Source organism: Protopterus annectens, chromosome 9.part0 (assembly GCF_019279795.1).
Source record: "Protopterus annectens isolate FY-2018-M chromosome 9.part0, PAN1.0, whole genome shotgun sequence".
In the NCBI taxonomy this organism is placed as follows: Eukaryota; Metazoa; Chordata; order Ceratodontiformes; family Protopteridae; genus Protopterus; species Protopterus annectens.
The window spans coordinates 1,131,073,358-1,131,093,479 of record NC_056743.1 but is presented as its reverse complement, the minus strand read 5'-3'; the positions used below and the strand labels follow the sequence as shown (position 1 = coordinate 1,131,093,479).

General features: G+C 31.4%; 1 protein-coding gene across 2 annotated transcripts in view; it reads right to left on the bottom strand.

The window, feature by feature from the left end:
• Nucleotides 1-12,374: 12,374 nt before the first annotated feature.
• The window catches only part of LOC122811857, a 54,751-nt gene continuing 47,003 nt past the window's right edge, over nucleotides 12,375-20,122 (bottom strand). For both annotated transcript variants that reach the window (XM_044083981.1, XM_044083980.1), the window contains one exon: nucleotides 12,375-13,648. In XM_044083981.1, coding sequence (XP_043939916.1) covers nucleotides 13,359-13,648 — 290 coding nt within the window. In that variant the 3' untranslated portion in view covers nucleotides 12,375-13,358. The remainder of the gene's footprint in view (nucleotides 13,649-20,122) is intronic.

The following is a 20,122-nucleotide window of genomic DNA, read 5'->3' as shown; positions in this document are numbered from 1 at the left end:
ATACATAGTCACATATTTACAGAAAGAACTAACATTTCAAATTATATTCCTTCATTACTTACCTTCATACAGACTCCCACTCTTTTCTCCATAACCACCACTTGATTTCCCTTATAATTGGTAGTATCCATTTGCCATTAAACATACTGTCATTTAACCTTTCATTTCAAATTGTTCAAATTATACCAAATATTTTTATCCAAATTATTAATATTCTTTACTATATTTCCCATAAAAAACACATCTTTTTCCACACATTTTAACTCCCTTACACGTTAAAAAACAGGTTTTGTTATTTCATATTCTCCACAATAAAAACATACTCTTTCATTAACTGTTTTATATGACATACTTCCTTTGAAGGGTAATTTATTAATTTGTAACCTCCATAAGAAATCTTTATATATAACCTTTTTCATACATCAATTATTTCTTTGCTTTACAGCTTTAACTTTGTCTTCGGTTAAATGTTCCCAAGGATTCACATAATAATTTTGTCTCATAATGCTTTTATACCAGCTTTTCCTATTTTCATCAATGTTGTCAATTTTTAATTTCCAGATTTTTATTTTTTCTTGGTGCATCCTTATATTTTCATTTTTCCATTCCTTTTTTACTTATTTTAAATTCTATTTTTTTTTATATTTTTCTGTAAACATATTGAACACCAACGTATTCTCTTTTCTGCTTATCTCAGAACCATATATAATTTTAATGATGCTCCATACACTGCCGGGTTCAATAAACCTAGACCCCTTTTGTCTTTTTCCATATACAAAACTCCTCTTTTGACCGGATTTAATTTGGATCCCCAAATAAACTGAAAGATAATTTCAGTAAATTGTTGTTCATATCTCTTGCAATTATATATATATATATATATATATATATATATATATATATATATATATATATATTTATATATATACACACACACACACACACACACACACATACTCTGGCTAAGTATACTTTCTCCATCCATATGAATTTATCAATGTAGTTTTTTATATAATGACAACTTTTACCTACTCCACATAACTTTAAGTCCTTGTAAGTTTCTCAAAAATGTTTTTCCATTGTTCCTTTATTAAATCATACTCTCCAAATTCAATTTCTAACACTGATATTGCTTTCCTAAATTGTATACCTTCTAAATCTTTCTCACCTCCTAAACCTTTACAGTTTTCTTTATTAATATTCAAACCAACTTTTTGCAATCTATTATATATATTTCTAATCACTTTACCCATTTATTTTCCATGTTTTGCTATTAATATTATATCATCAGCATAAGACATCAAAACAGATACTTTATCCCCATTTGTTTTATGTCTTATCCAACTTTTAATTTAATGCTTTCATTACAGTATTCATAACCATTATAAACACAAACTACTCATTGGACATCCCTGTTTTATACCTCTTCTCATCTCCTTTTTTCACTAAACCAAACTGATTCACATACTTTTTAATTTTTATACTTAAATTATATTCTTCCATTAAGTGTTATAAAATATCATGCTGTGTTGAGTCAAATGCTTTATTTATACCTGCCACTTTTAATTTTGTTTCTGTCTGACCTTCCTTAGTATCATTTACTATTTAACCAAGAAACAAGTAAATCAGCTGGTTATTCAGATAAAGCCTCCTCAATGGGATGAAGGCACTCAATCTCTAATACATTTTATGTTTTTTAAACCATTTTGGAATCTCGGTGGTGTTATTTTACTTGTTTCTTGGTTATTTTTATAATGCTTTATCATCTCTATTGGCTTGGCTTCATTTTGGTGTGCGGGGAGCATTATGGATTAACTGGATAACATTACTTTGTCTAATTCGTGGGCCAACAATTCTGAAGTAGTGCAGCTGAAAGAGGACATTGAGACTCTGAAAGGTGACCTCACAAGGCCAATTAAACTTCCTTCCCAGCTGGAGGACAGAGGGCATAAATAGAAGACAGGAGTTTCTACCTCCTCTCTGGTTCCAGAGTTAGGACACACCCCCAGTTCCACTCCTCATGAAGTGAGAAGTGTGGCTTACTCGCAGAATAATTTTTCAATACGACATGGATTTCTAACTCAGAACAACATCATTTTTGTTTAAAATGCTGTTACTCTTCAACAAGATTTGTGACTGGCCACCAATGGATACAACAGTGAAGGACCGGCATGGACTTATGACAAAGTTGCAGGTACCGTTTCTCCCTCATTAAGAGATGTATGGCTGCATTTAGTAGAGCAGTCTGCTTGTGCTGAACTGAACAATAATATTGCTGGTACATCTGAAGTAATAAATTATATTTCCACTACCTTTGGTTTTAAATATATAATATAAAAAACATTTTGTTTCCAAACTGATGTTGGTTCAGTAGTTAACATGAATAATGTTGGACATAACAGTTACCCATCCTTAAGGAATTTAATCTACCTTTTTGAAAAAAGGTTAATGAAATTCAAAAGTGTACAAATTGGGAATAGTTGAGAGAATATTGCAATTTGAATATTATGCCTCAGTGCTTACGCTTATATAAATTTCCATTTGGTTTAAATTATAATGAGATATTGGATGATTGTATTACATTCTTTGATAAATGTGGTTTTGAGCTTGTTCAAAAGATTAGTAATTACAATAAGACATTTTTAGGGACATTAAATCTAAAGCTTGAAAACCTCAACCAGCAAATTATGGATGGTTTGCTCTTTTTTCTACAAGGGTTTATAAGTGGAAGTATGAGTCAAGGTAGATAAAAGATGCAATAATGTTTTTATGGAGAAAAAGCATAAACTAGAGTGGGACTTTAAGTAATATAAAGAAAAAAATGACTTATTCTATCTCACATTTAAATCTTCTTAAGTCTGATAAAAATATAATAATAAAATGGCTTATTCTATCTCACATTTACATCTCCCTGTCTGGTATAAAAATGGTGTTTTCTGATCCTGATGCCCATTTACCACCTGAGAATTATAGGTCAGATATAGGTAGGAGACGCATTAGGGAAATGGTAGATGTTAACATTTTTTCTGCCGAACCTTAAGATTTTCAGTTACCGAGACATTCATTGAGACTGGCAAGTCAATTGAAACAGGTTTTGGATTCAAGACAATATTTTCAGAAATCCCCACACTGTTCCCCCCCAGAAAGATTATCTGAAGTGGGGAGGAGAAAGAGGGGAAGATAAATATGGGGTATGATGGTATTGCTAATTCTTGCAGGGGCTTTAATATTTATAACTACACTAATTCCACATAACTAAGGACCATTTACTTTGCTTTTATAAGGTAGCGCTTAAATTATTTACAAGGAAGCTTAAATTTAACGTCTTTTTCCATGATAAAACTCACAGTGAAGTTTCAGGTATTTCACATAATGGTGGCTGTCTTAAAAAATGTAGTACTTTTAATCCTCCATTACATCCTTCTATACAACTTTTTGAAAGAATAGTGATGGAGGATATCTATAAGATGCATTCTCATAGCAAACAGATAATTTACAATATTAACAGGAAAGAAAAAGAACTTTTGGAAGAACTTAGGTTAAACCTGATAAGGAGGGTGGAATAGTGTTATTTCATGCATAAGACTATTCCAACTTGATGATGGACATCTTGCAATCTTGCATAACACTGAAACTTATACCCCTGTAACTAAAAATTAAATTAACATTGCATACCACAGAAGTGATTCTTATCTAAAAGAGTACATTTTAAATCATATTGATATTTAGACCTTCAATTGTTTATCAAATTACAAACCCACTATTCCTATAATTTTTGGTATGCCAAAATTCATAAGAATATGGTTAAACCTCCTTTCAGGTCAATTATTTCAGTACAGGGATCAAAGACTTGTCTCTTTGCAGTTCTGGCCAACAAGTGGGGAAAACATGCTACTGAAGAAGCACCACATCTCATTAAAGATTCCTGGAACTTCTTGGGACATTTAAAAAATAACATTTGGAGGAAGGATCTAATATTTTTAACCACTGATATTATGGACCGCTTCACTGTTATCCCTAAAAATGAAGGGCTTGAATAGTTTCATGACACCTTTAAACATTTTCCTCCTTATCCAATGATAAAGTGGTTTTGTTGGTGGAGGTAATGTCTCTCATTTTAGACAAGTTTATCTTTTTTGAAGGGGAATTTTTTTTAAGAAATGAGGGGTGTCACAATGGGTGCAGCCTGGACCCCTGTTTTTGCCAATACTGTTTTGTTAGAATGAGAAAATCAATATGTTTTTAATACTAGGTTTTCCAAGAATATCCACCTGTATTTAAGGTTCATTGGTGACATTTTTATTTTCTGGGACAATACAGAGTTCACTCATTTGTTGAGTATCTAGACAAAACTCTGGATTTTTTAAGATTTACTTATAACTACATTGGAAGAGGGTAAACTATCTTGATACCCTTATATCTCACACAATATCAGGATTTAAGTCAAATGTATATAGAAAAAAGACATTTGTAATATGTATTTATGTTACTAGATGCCACCCCTTTACACAAAAGAAAATCTTGGTGAAAGGTCAAACAATTAGGGTGTCAGGGATGACATCCTACTATAAAGAGCTGTAGGATGAATTGGTTAAGCTGAAAGAAATGTTTCTTGTGAGAGGTTACCCAGATAACTTAGTTCGTGGCTTGATTAAAGAAGAGTTTAATGAATGGGGGATAGATTTAAACCCCTTCTAGGAATAGCTCTTGACAAGTCACCAACTGATGAAAATGAGGTCAAATATGAAAAAAAACATCTCATACAACATAATCTTTTTTTAAAGGGATAAGGGAGATGGTTAAGAGAAACTGGAATATTTTCAAAGTGAATTCAGATATACATAATATAGTAGGGGATGAACCAATTTTCATAATAAAAACAGCATCTAATTTTAAGCAGTTCAGATTTCATCAACTAACAGGGGTACTATCCCTTGCAGATGTTGTAAACAATGCTCTTTTATAATAAAGACACAAACCCTGGTACTTGATAACATCCTTAATATTAAAATAAAATTCCAGAAAGGGAACTGTTCTACAACAGTTTACCTGGCAAAGTATGACAGTTGTCCATCATTCTTTGTTGGCAGGACAAACCATGTGTTTAAAACATGCATCTATAAACATCTTTGAGATTTTGCCAACCACAAAGAAAATAGTGCCTTGTACAAACACTCAATCGGCTATACTGGATTTAGAAAGTTCTCCTTTGGAATTTTGGAAAAAAATTAATATTAACCCGAGGGTGGACTGGAAAGGATGGCTTAATAATAGAGGACTTATTTGGCAGCTTAGGCTATGTGACATTTTTTCACCAGAATTGAATGAATATGCATCAATAGCACCAGTTTTGAATATCAGGGCTAATAAATTGTAATTTTATATTTTTACATGTAACCTTTTATGCTCTGTGTGTGTGTGTGTGTGTGTGTGTGTGTGTGCGCGCGCGCGCGCGCGCGCGTGTGTGTGTGTGTGTGTGTATATATATATATATGTGTGTGTGTGTGTGTGTGTGTGTGTGTGTGTGTATGCAGCAAATTCTTTTTATAAACTGTGTATATTATTACATGCCTTAAGTTTTTAAATTCATTCATGTTTCTTTAAGAATTGAACTAGTGGTGTAATCACATAATTATTTTAATTAAACAATGGATTTTCTTTAAGGACATTAGAAAATGTAGGTATTTTAGTTGCTGGTTATTCTGATGAAGTCTTATCAGTGTGACAAAAGTGCTTAATCTCTAATAAATGTTATGTTTTTTAAACTATTTTTGATCCTCAGTGACATTATTTTACTTGTTTCTTGGTTATTTTTATAATGCTACATCATCTCCATTGGCTTATCTACTATTTCCTTAATTATCATTAACATTTCTTGAATTCCTTTTATTCTAACCCCATAAACATCTTTTTCAATTATATAGTATAATGGATCTATATTAGAACATCGAAGTTTCAGGTCTTTGAATTTTCTAATATTTTCACCTAGTAAACGAAAGCTGAAAATAGCAAAGTTTTAGATAACCGAATTCTTTCCTAGGGAAAGAATTTGGTTGTCCGTTCCTGTTGCTTTACTATTTTCAGCTCTGCGGTGGAAAGTTACGGTCGGGTTCAGGTAAGTGTACAATTGTGTGGACATGAGGGTTATGGTGGGATAGGTGAGTTAGGGTTTGGGCGTGGGTCAGGTAAGTGTGCGAATGTTTGGACGGGAGGGTTAGGGTGGGATAGGTGAATTAGGGTTAGGGCGCGGGTGAGGTGTGTGTTCTATAGTGATGTACCTTAGGGTTAGGGTTTGGGTTAAGGTAAGTGCATAGATAGTGGTGTATGTACAGTTTAGTGTAGGTTTAGATGTAAGATTTTAGGTGTGTGTGTGTGTGTGTGTGTGTGTGTGTGTGTGTGTGTGTGTGTGTGTGTGTGGATTGCTGTTTGTTTGGTGTGTTTGTGTTGTGTGTATGTGTTTTGGAACAGTGAATTTTTTTCCCTAGGAAAAAATTTGATGTTCTAAATTTTCGGTCTTACCGGTTTTCGATTGCTAGGTGTCAATATTAGAACATTTGAAGACCTGAAACTTTGATGTTCTAATACAGACCCAGTATAATTTCCCTTCTAATCTTTTCTGTATTACTTTCATGAATAACTTATTATCACAATCATTCAATGCTACACATCTCCAGTTTTTGATTTCATTCTATTCTCCCTTTTTCCATATACATCTCATCACACTCTCACATATTTTCTCATAATTTATCCAATCATTTAACCACTCATTAAATATGTTTATTTAAATTTCTTTTTGCCATATCTTTAATTTTGCATACATTTGATATCCTGTGCCATCCAATCCAGCTGCTGTATCTACATTTACATTCTTTATTACCTTATCTATCTCAGCTATTGTAACTTGCTTTTCCAGTTCTTTATTTCTTCTGTAAACTCTTTTACCTTCCATATACCTTTTCTTTTTAATTCTGTTTCTTTTACCATCTCTTTCACATATTTAAATACAATATCCATTATTTTAGATTGCTCTTTTTCAATTTTCCCATCACTACTTTTCTCTCATTACACCATTGTCTTCTTTAACTTTTGTACTTAAATATGGTGATACTTTTTCCTTTTGTTCCCCTGCAAAAATGTATTTGCTTATATAATAATTCAAATTTTTTCATTTTTTTATAGATTTCTTCTTCTTTACAACTATTCAAAACATTTCTTTACAACTACTCAAAACATTTTTTAACTTGTCCATATCCCTTTTTATCTTTGCATCTTCTCTCATTCTCCCATATTAAATACATCTTCTTATATTTTTCTTTTAAGTATTATCCACCATTCTGATCAATTCTTACAAAGGTTTTTCATTAAGTGATCCATAACTTTATTATGTCTTCCTGATTAGTCTTATTCAACTGTTTTTCATGTATTCTCTTAATACATTTTCCTATTTTAATATATCCTTTATTTTCATCTATCTCAAATCATATTGCTAGATGGCCTGAAAAACATGTCTCTCCTACTTGTTCTATAATCACTTTTATAGTTTTAGAGAAAAGGAAATATTCTATTCGTCTTTGAAATGTCCCTGTCCAATATGTGTTCTTACTTAAAATTCTATAATTTTTGATTTCCACATTTTATCTCCTCCATTGCATTCTTATCTACATAGAAAGTCGATTATCTGACTTAATTGGGACCTACGGTAGTTCAGATAATCAAACTGTTTGGAAAATCAAACATATAATTGAACCAGATAAAAATACTTCTAAAATCCCGGGGGGGGGGGTTCATGCAGGGAATACACTTTTCAACCATTCATCAATTCCCATGAACAATAAAGAATATTTTTCACACACAAGCAGGCTACAAGCTCAAAAAACATGCACAAGTGAATATGTATGACATATTTTCATATTCAGAATTTATGGTTTTTCCTACCCGAAAACTTTGGAAAGCTGCATTTGGATAACTGATGTTTTGGATAATTGACATTGGGATAATCAACTCTCTACTGTATTCTACTTTTTTGCTTATGTCTTAAATTACAATTAAAATCTCCTATTATTATAATATCCATATTCACTATGACATAATTTAATATATGTCGAAAAATAATTTCTCCCTGTCTTTATATAACACATAAGTATATATTGCTATTAATTTGTACACTATTCTTTCCCATCTAAAATCCACTACCATCAATCTTCCTAGTCTAACTAATGTATAATCTAAATTTTGTATTCCTTTCCTATACAATATAGCTGGTCTATATCACTTTGTCGAAAGCTTAACTGAGCAAATCTGAAATCATTGAATTGAAATCAGTGAAAGCTCAATTAAGCGAACAACTGTTTCAGCCAAATGTTTCCTAGGGAACAAAAGTAGTTGACCAGCAACTGTCCATAACAAATACAGCAAAATGTAAAACCCTGCAAAGTGGGGGATTCAATCTCCATACCCACCTTAACTAAATATACTAACTCTGAGAGCGCATGACAATGGGGAAAAGGGCAAATCCCAATGATGGCCAACCATATAATTTCCCTAGAAAATTTTTTGATGAAATGATTGTTGACTTAATTGAGCTTTCACTGAATAGGGTTTGACAATTAGCAATTTGCTCAATTAATCTTTCGACAAAGTGATATAGACCCCAATATAGTAATACCTGAGCAATTTTCATGTCCCAAATTTCATATTATGCCACCTAGCCATAATGTCTGTTTGTTCTCTTTCTTTATCCAAAATCCTAACATCTTCTAATACTATCAGATCTACTCCATAACTCTTACACCATTTTATTATTACAATTATCATAGCTATATTATCAATACTGTTAACATTAATAGATAAAATGCTAAGATTATTTACTACTCTTCTTTTTAATTTATGAAAAATTATTTTAATTATCTAGTTCCTTTCTTTTTAACTTTTATTCCTGTTTCCTGAAATTTTCTTTTCCTATCTTTAAGTCTTTTCCCAGATGTATTTTTCTTCTTAAATGCTTTCCAGTTTATATCCTCATCATCACTAATTTCTTTTCCACTCTCTTTCTCCCCTTCCCCTTTTTGAATAGTATCTAAACCCTCTTCTTGATTTCTATTATTACTTTCTCTCTTCTCTTTTTGTTGTTCTTCCAACTGCATTATCTCATTATCATTTATATTTTGATGTTCAATTTCACATTTTAACTTCCTCTCATTCTCAAAATCTGTCCATATGTGTCCCATTTGCTTACATTTATAACACATTTTTCTCCAATCTTTTTGCATTATGACCCATTTCCCCCACATAAATAACTTTTTTATCACAATTACTTATGAAATGTCCCTCCTTCCCACAGAAAAAAAACATGTTTTGGTTGTCCCCAATACTTAACAGCAAAGAGTCCATCAACATTAATCATACTTGGAATATGTACAATTTTACCATGTTCTATTTTCAAAATAACATTACAGTCCCACATTCATATTCAGAGTCCTATATTATCAAAGACTTTTGAAATGTCCTTTACTTCATTGCAGAAACTTTTAATAAATATTTTACAGTGTCTCTTTCAATATCCATTCCAGGCTGTATATTCATTTTTTCTATGTTTCTCAAAAAAAGTCTTTACAACATAATTATTCCAACAATAAATGTCTTTTTCTTTCCATATTTCTTTAAAAAAGTTTCCAAGATATCAGCAGTCTCAAACAATGTCAAAGTGTGTCTCTTTTTTTAATTAGAATAAAAGCTGTTACTCCCTGTGTTTTTATACCCAAAGGTACAACTAACTTATCCCAAATCTCATACCTGCCCAATTTTACTTCTTTACTTTGTATTCTCACAACAAATTTCTTTTCTAAATCTTCTATTTTCTTTTTCTCAGTTTCTGTGTCCATTCATATGCCTACTATCTCCACAAATAGTTTCTTCTATTTTGCTTCCTTACTGCTCAGCCTTTCCATTATTTCACCCAGTAAAGCATTTTTCCCCATCTCCAATTCACTCTGCTGCAAAAGATTTTCCAGTATATCATCACGCAACCCTCCTGACAAGGGGTTGTAATTGTAATTCCTTCCTCAATGCTTGACACGTCAAACAGTTCTCTCTGGAAGATTACTTCTGAATCTTCAATTCAATCTTCTTTTTCCACACCTCAAACCAGACCAGAAAACATCACCACAGAATCAGCAATCACCTCATCTCCTTCTCTCTCAATCACCATCTTTGTGTGTCATTTTCCCACCCACCACTGCACTAGGAATGGAAAAGACTCTCTCACTCAGTCACACACACTACTAGTGCCATAACTAGTAGTGGAAGTTCCATGATTCGCTGGTCAAATTTCCCCTAGTCATATAAATACCACCTTGGGTCTTCTGTAAAAAGAGGCTACAAGTCTAGTGGGACTAACTGGATAAATTAAGCAGATAGTAGGGGGGAGAAACAGCATTACAACTAAGGATATCTTGTTTTGTTAGAACCATTCTTTAATAGAAAACTGTTTATTACAAATAGTACAAATTGAAAAGCTGAACAAGAACATATCAAAATGTGGTCCATACCAAACAAAAATAATGCCTAAAGATCACAGTCTTATCATGCTACTATCAAAGGTTATTTAGAAACCTAAGCTTATATGTAATGTAACTACATATGTAAAATTAATGCATTAAGTGAACAAAGATAAAGATAGCTAGGTTTATAAATCAACTTCTACCATCTAGCAATTTAGAAGCATGTCTTATTTACAGGTAGTGTGAAATCATTTAATATTTAACACTACACTTGCTACTACAGCATGATGTAAGAATTGTTCTGTGCATCACAACACAGTTTGCACTTACTCAAAAATTTGCACAATGCATGGCTTGTTTTAAGGCTTAACAGATACATTATTAATTAAAAATAATGAAAAATAAAATATTCTAAACTACCACGATTGAAAAAGCATGAAAAATATTTATTAGTGAGCACTTTTGCAGTAGACAAACACCGCTTCATCAGCCTGAAGGTGAAAGCGCTCACCAATAAATATTTTTTATGCTTTTTAGTTGTGGTAGTTTGGAGTATTTTATTCTTCATTATTTGTCACTGCTTTACTCCATACTCTTAGTCAGCAGTCTTTGTTGTTTTGACTTTTGCCATAAATTATTAATTGTCTAGACTTCTTTATCTAGTACAGTGTTCCAGAGATGTCAAAATTTTTAAGCCTTACCTTTGCTGTTTCAAAAATATTGCTAGATTATGCTAATAAATGAACCGAGGTGCACTTTGTCAACATTAGCTTGTTCACAAAAATGTAGAAAATATGCAGTGCTGACTAAAGTAAAACACAATTGGACAGCAGAACAGTTCTTTCAGTTTCAGTCCATAACAATACTAGTATCAGTAAAAGGGGAATGTGTTGCCTACTCTCACACTGTTGCAGTTCCTTTCTAGAGACATTTGTTCTGAGTAAATTGATTGCCATCTTCTCTTTTATTCCCAGCCTTCAGACCACTTGTTACAAAAGGCAGAGCCTTAGGAGTTTTGTGAGTCTTTTAGACTTGAAAAAGTTGTGAAGTTTCTTGATAAAGGTACCTAGCTGTGTATTGATAAGGTAGTAGCACCATTGTTTGTCATTGCTTCCAGTCTGTCACTACAGCTGCTTTAATGCCACAAATAAAAGACACCTGAGTGTATCTCCTAAAGGATGATGGTTCTGTTGAGGTATGCAGCTCATAGGATCAGCTATGAAAACAAGCTGCCAGATGCTAATATAAAGTACAGCTTAATTAGGAACAAATAAATAAATAAATAAATAAATATATATATATATATATATATATATATATATATATATAACTCAAGCATATGTGTAGACATTCTACAGAATGCCTGCTATCTTTCCCATTTCCAGTCAATTTACTGTAGGGATTTACATTTAGATGTTTATCTTAGAAACAGCTGACTGACTTTATCAGCCATTTCTACCAGTCTTATACTTTTAATTATTTACATCTGTTTTGCTAAATAATTTGCTAGTTGTGAACATACTTTTCACTGCCATAAAATGCGGTCAACATGTAAATTGCTACATATTTGTTTAGTCTTTTCTGTTCCCATACCATTCCGGACTCATTATATACTTTGTGACTCTAGTGACAGTATTCCTTTATCTGCCACATTTGTAAGCAAAAGCAAGAGTCATTTAGATGAATAAAAGTCAAGATATTAAACTATTATATAGCTTTATATTATATTATATATATATATATATATATATATATATATATATATATATATATATATAAATATATATATATAGATGAGTTGTCTGCTTTGAGTATATACACCCATGTGCATATGAAGTTTTTATAATAATTTTTAATGGTTTTAGATATTTGTAGTTTTTTATATATATTATACATTTTTGTATATATCAAGTGTTACTTGTGTGTATATAACGTTTTGTAAAGAACATGGTTCCATATGGAGATACACATATATTCATACACATTCTTCATGATTAGGAGCATGTCCGTAGAAGCAAATGTTATTTTATGTTATGTAGTGCACATCTTTAGTTTGTTTTTAGATGTATATATTTTCAGCCAGTTTTTATCAGCTGTATAAGGTTGCATACACACATGAAAGTGATAAGTTGTCTGCTTTGAGTATATACACCCATGTACATATGAAGTTTTTATAATAACTTTAATGGTTTTAGATATCTATGTATTGTAGTTTTTTATATATATTTATTCTTTTGTGCCATGTATACACACATTGTTTATAATGATGCATTAATACCATAGAATATGTACAGGGGTATTTGTGATAAGTGCTGGTTATCAGCACCACTAGGAACCTCTTATTTTGATAGGGTTTTGTTCCACCTGTACTTTCAAATGCTTTGTCATTGTTCAGTTTATTTTATTAATAGCTATTTAAATGATAAGTTTGATTTGAAATTTCATTAAGTCTGAAGAAGCGTTCTGTGCAATGCGAAAGCACTTACTGTTCTAACCTGGTTTTATTATTAAAGGATTTCTACATATCCCAGTCCATGGTGTGCCTTTGGATTTACTACTGACTATTATATAGCTTGACATGAATGAGGTAATTCCAAATACACTGGTGACTATAATGCACTGTTTTGCTAAAAAATCAGTTGTACTGAAATTATTGTGTCATTTGCTAATGTCATCACTAGTGAGTATGGGGACACTTCATTACTTGCCAGGTATCAAGGTACTGTAGTGATCTATATTTCTATATAAACACAGGCAGAGACAATGATGTTTTATAAGTAGAGAAGATATATGTGGCATCCATGCAACAAATTCTGCTTGACACTGTAGTTCTAGTTCTTGTTCATGGCAGATAGAGAACTACTTCCTCTTTTCCTTCTGTAGACAACTGAGTTTATCTATGGACAGAGGTACATCTGGCTTAGAAAGAATTTTATACAGTTTGCGCGGAGTTGCCTTTTCTTTTCCTCTCCTTTTCCAGTGAAGCAACATATAAAAAACTTTCATCTTGAAATCCGTGTTCCCTTCATCAAATTGTTCTATTTCATAGTTTGCAAATCCTAAGAACTGGATTCCAATATTTTTCCATTCTTTTCCAAAATTTCCTGCAAGAATCATAAGCTGTCTTTCGGTAACAAGAGGTCTCTTTGCTGCAAAAGAAAAGGTTATAACAAAGTCAAACAGAGCCTGGAAACAGTTCATTCTACCTTTTTTGAGAATACAATAAACAGAAAGAAAAGTATGTTACATTCCATAATTATAACAGTTGGAAAATCTGAATAAAATTATTTATAGTTCAATTAATTTAAAATGGCTTTGTCTTTACTCCAATTCAGATGTGTCATACAAGTTCACACAGAAAATGGACAAGTCATGTTCCTTTAGTATGCCATGGTAATATGAAGACAAGTGAATGATGCTTTAAAATGTGGGATTGCAAGGCACTGCAATTGACATATGCTAGTTATTATGAGTGTTAACCATTTTATTTGTTTAAAACTTGGTGCATGAATGTGTCTAGTTATATAAAAAGAACTACAAAATAAATTAAAAAAGCAACTTCTTAATGTACCTTTTTTCAGTTCCTTGCCTGATTCACTCAAAGACTGCCCTTTGAATACATTTATGTTAAATTAATGATATTTATGTCAACATAATTAGCATTACTATGCTCATAAACTGAGGTTGTGTGGCTACATGCTTGAAATATATAGTGAGTAGAATGATCCAGCATTATTTGCTTTGGACAGAAACATGACACTCTGATTAATATATATCTATATCTATATATATATATATATATATATATATAGAGAGAGAGAGAGAGAGAGAGAGATTTCTAAGCTCTCTCTCATGTTTCCATCATTCTCAGAAGTGATTTAAGTAATGTACAACACTTCAGCAGACATAGATTTCAAACTCATACCCCAATATCCCACTGTCATTGGCAGATTTCTATAACTGCTATACTACCCGCAATAAAACCAATTAAAATCTGAAAAGGAAGGAGAATATTTGCGTAACAGATATTAAGTGATGGAAATAATCATCCCTTAAAATGAGCAAAACAGTTTCATCAGTGCCCATTTAGCAGTCACATTAACTCAACAGATGTCACACTTGCTTTGGTGCTGGATGACTGGAAGGCTGTGGGTTCTATTCCCACACAGGGCAGTTGGATTTTTCAATACTGATGCTGTATTGCAGACAAAGGGGGATGCTGTACACCTGAGTGAGCTGTTTTTCAGATGAAACATTAAAACAATGCCCCATCTGCCTTGACCAGATGTTAGCACAGATGGATGTAAAGGACACCACAGCACTAGTCAAAACAGAGTAAGGGTCATTTATTTATATACAATCAGAATTCTTGTGTACAAAATATTTACATATTTACAAATATTTACAAATGTACAAATCTGTTCCTACATAGTCATAATTTCCTTTACAATCATACTAAATTTTCATCACTATTAGACCTCACTCCTTTTTACATAACCATTTACCAAACATAATTTCATTTCTTTCATTCCATATAACCAAATGACATAGAATAACTTTTTATCTCTTCTTTTAACATATTTTTACTTCATTTTTTATAATATCCATATTTAATCACATCCTGTTTATTTTATCTACTTTTATAATATCTTTGAAAAAAAATCTTATTTCCAGAGTTTTCCCCATGACCTTTTTCCTCTTTTACATTTCAGAAACACATCTTCTATAGTTTCTTTTTCTTGACAATGTAAACATATTATACCGCTTTGTTTTTCTTATATGGCTTATTTCCTTTTACCGGCAATTTATCTATTACCACTCTCCACAAAATATCGTGACATTCTACTTTCTGATTACACAATTTGCTTCTTATTTTTAGAGCTTTATTTTTTCATCTGTTAGATTTTACCATGGTTTTACATAGTATTATTTTATCTTTACATTCTTATACCATGCATTTCTTTCTTTTCCAAATCATCATTTTTTATTTTCCACAAAATAATCTTTCTTGGTAATATTTTATTTCTTCATTTATATAGTCTTTTTCTTTTTTACTCTTTTTATAATACCCCAAAATTTATCATATTTATATTTATACAACTTTATTATTAATCTCTAATCTTTTTCATTTTTCCACTTTAATACTTTGTACAAAATTTTATGAAACAGCATATACCACTGGGTTAAATAACCTTAAAGCTCTTTCTTCTTTACTTACATACAAAACTCCTCTTTTTAGTGGGTTTAATCTAGAACCTCCTACAAATGAAAAAAATATCTACAATAATTTGTTTTCAAATACTGTTGGCAACATAAATACACTTGCTAAGTATGCTATTTTCCTATCAGTTCTGAATTTATCAAATAAGCCTTTTTTCTGAATGATAATTTAGATATATTCTCTAGAAAAGAAAAGTGTGTTTTATTTCTTCTGTTGTGTTTTCCCATTGAATTCTACTTACATCTTTATTCCCAAATTTTAGACCTAACACAGAAATGTCATTCATTGTAAAATATATACCACATCTTTACTACATCACTTAAATCTTTACTTTTTTCTTTTATTAAAGCCATGCTTATCACCTCTAGACACTCATTTGTGCAAATCATTACTTCTTTATCCAGACTTTGGTTTATGAAATTATTATAATGTCATCTGCATGTACTAACAGAAATGCAATTCTTAACCCTTCAGGTGTTATATACCCCACCTCCTTCATTTAGTAATGTATTTCACATACTATCACATTCTAATGCGAAGAGTATACAACTCATTGGATATTCATGTCTTATACCACTCTTTATATGTACCCCTTTGCTTAACTAGCTATTTACAAGTATATTTACTTTATTAATACCATACGCTGGCATATATGATTTCCTTTCTCACTTATATTATATTCTTCCATTATTACTAATAAGATTTCATGTTCTGGTGTATCAAATGCCTTATTATGGTCTCATATCATGATTTTTGCTTCTTATTTACTATTGATAATATCATCCAAAACTTATTTATCATTAATAATTCTTGACAGCCCTTTCCCTTTATACTACACACTATCTTCCATAATATTTTCCATTTTAGTTTCAAATCTCTTTTGTATTATTTTCATGAAAATCTTCTAATCATTATTATTCAGTGCTATTAGTCTTCAGTTTTTAATTGTTTTCTATCTTTTTTCCTCCATATGAATTTATGCATTCCACTATATAATTCTTTATATATAAAACCTTCATTTAGCCATTCATTTAAAATCTTTTTTTTGGCCAATCCCATAATTTATTATACCTTTCCTATCCTATTCTACCTGGTCCTGTCACCAAATCTATATTCAATTTTCCTAATACTTTATCGAGCTCATTTAAAGAAATCTCCTTTTCCAACTCTTTTTGTTAACTTTAATTTCCATGTTATTTTCACTACCTTCTTTTTTCTTTAAATATTTCTTGTACATATTGTAATACACTATTCATAAGCTTTTCCTGAGTTCTTTCTATTTCTCCTTTTACATTTTTTATTTTTCTTATTGCACAAATATCTTCCTTTACTTACCTGCTTAAGTAATACAATACTTCTCTTTTCCCTGTAAAAAAAACTGTCTTTGCTTATATAGCAATTCTTGTATTATTTCTTGATTTCTTTTATAAAATTCTTTTTCTTTATCAAAATACTTTCTCATTACATTTTAAATCTTCCAGTGCATTGTTATATGTTCTTTTATATTTTTCTTTCTCTACTTTTCTCACATACCACATTAAATACATATTTTTTGTATTACATATATCCACTATTCAGACCAGTTTTTATAAAATTATAGTAATATAATCTTTCCATAATTGTATTACTAATCTCTTTACTTCTCCATGCCATGACTTCTCATTTATCCTTTTTATTCTCTTCCCTATTTTATATATCCCTTGTTTTCCTTTATCTCTAGCCGTGTTGCAAGATGATCAGAAAATCATGTTTTAACTACCGCTTCTTCTCCTATAACTAACCCTTCTGATACTATCAAACAATCTACTTAAGTTCTAGACACCAAGTCCAGGATTTTTTGTCTCAGAGTTGTACCTTATCACATTTTATAACTTCTAAAATTTTTATTTCATTTCCTTTCTTTTTATACTTGACTATTAAATCACAATTAAAGTATAATGTTATTACATTATTCATATTTATCACTACATAGTCTAAAATCTGATTAAATAACCCTGCCATTTCTTTACAATTAGTATAAGCATATAATGTTATAATTCTATGTACTTGCACTTTCCATTTTAAATCTACAATGGTTAATTTTTAAATTTTTGCTAAAGTTACATCTATCATCTTTACTATATTTCTACAAAACATCTCTCATATCACATATTCCAGATTGTTTTTCCTCCCCACAGTTTCTCTGTTTGTAATCTTTCTTCATTTGTTAAAAGCCTTATGTTTTCTAATATAATCACATCTACAACATATGTATTACACTACTTCAAACTCACTATTCTTTTTGCTATATTCTTAACACTATTTACATTTACAGAAAGCATTCTAAAATGTTTCATAAGTTCATAGCTAATTATTTGGCAAATGTTCTAAATAGGCCATTCTAAGCCTAGCCAATTTCTCTCCCGAGGGTGAGAAACAATGTACTTTGTGCCTGTGAGTCAAACACCTTACCCATTATACTAGCTTCCGAACATTAGCTGTTTATATTCTTTTTCATCCTTTTCCTTTCTTTTTTATTTTGTACTTATCCAGTTACATTTTCTTTTTTTGTATTTTACCCTTTCTGCAGTAGAATTCTTTTTTTCTTTTACTACCTCTCAATTTATGTCTTCTTCATCACTTATTTCAGATCCTTCTTCTGTCCTCTTTATTATTCTTTTTTCTTGTCTAATTTTTATTATATTTCTATTACTTCTAAAATGTCTTGTCTTTGTTACTTTGCTTCTCTTTTTCTTTTTTCTAGTTATTTTCATTTTTGAAATCTGTCCATAAATCTCCAATTTTGTTAGATTTATAACCTTTCAATTCACTTTTTTGCAACATGTCCTATTTCTCCACACATACTACATTTCCTTTTGTCACTGTTGCTTATCAAATGTAATTCTTTTCCACAAAAAAAAAAAAAAAAAAAAATACACGTTTTGTGTTGTCCCCAGTAATTTATAACACCCCTACTCCATTCCACATATACCATGCTTGGTATATGTATATTTTTCTCTATTTTTAACACAATATTACAATCTCAACCACCAGTCCATAAACCCCATTTGTCAAACTTTTGCAATGTCCAGTACTTTTTTAAACAAAAATTTCAAATGTCCTTTCAAAGTCTCTTGTTCTACCCATGTTCAAAATTACACATGCATTTTATTTTCTGTTAAATGCTTTTATCACAAAGATTCCATAGCTTGCAGTCTTTTTTTCATATTCTCCAAGAAATTAACATTCTCAAATATGTCACAAAATGTCTCTTTGTTAATAAGAATAAATGGTCTTACATCATGTTGCTTTTACAGCCAAAGACGGTATTAAATTGTCACACACTTCATACCTCTCCTTTTCTTTGTCTTCTTTACTTTGAATCCTTACCATGTCCTTTTGTTTTTCATTTTCTTCTGCCTTCTTTTCTGCTACTTCACTTTTGCCCTCTTTTACTTTCAGGATCATCTCTGTATCCTCCTTTTGTATTTTCTCCATAATGTTCTGCAAGGAAACATCTTTTCCATTTTCTGGCTTACTCTGCACCACCATTTTTTTAAGTAAATCACCCTGCAACCCTCCTAGTTTGGAGGGTTGTAATTATACATCCATCATTTGCTTACTCATTTCCATCAAATGTATTTCTTTGAAACATTTCCTCAGAATCCTGCATATGTTCTCCAATCTTAATATTTGCTTTCTCCTCCATTTCATTCACCATTCCATTATCTCCTTCTCTCTCCATCTGCCTCCCTGTTTCTCTGGCCACCTCTGTACCTGGAATGGAAACAGGATATACTCCTGAAAAATGGGTCCCATTCACAACAATGGCAAGTAGGGGAATTTCACTGATGGCCTAGCCAATTTTTCCCTAGTCAGTATGAATACCAACGTGGGTCTCCCCTGAAAACAGTCCATTGGCCTAGTGGGACTAACCCAGTCAACAAAGTATAAATAAATTAAAATAAATTAGAGTGAAGAAAAGGTATTAAAACAGGCAAGATGTAGTAGCTTTAGATCATAAGCATGACATATCAATAAAGGAAATGTTTTGACAAACCTGGGTACAAAGGTAAAATTTGTGACTTAAAATAGTAAGCAGCTAGCTGAACCCCAGACTCTAGCAAGCTGGACTTCAGCAAGGCTTTTGTCTCAGTGAAACACAGCAAATTTATAGGAAAAACAGGAGGGGAGGGTGGTAGATCAAAGAATGAAGACTTGAATAGCTGAATTGTTAAAGGACTGAGACAATTCGGGTTACAGGGACTGTGTCAGGAATAAGGATCCAGCCTGAAATTGGTCAATATTTATGGGTACACTATCCTAGTAAACAAATATAAATAAATAAAGTAGCTAGTGGGTTATCATGGGGGGGGGTGTTCATTCATCAGTACTCTTTAATGTGTATATCAAATTCTATGCA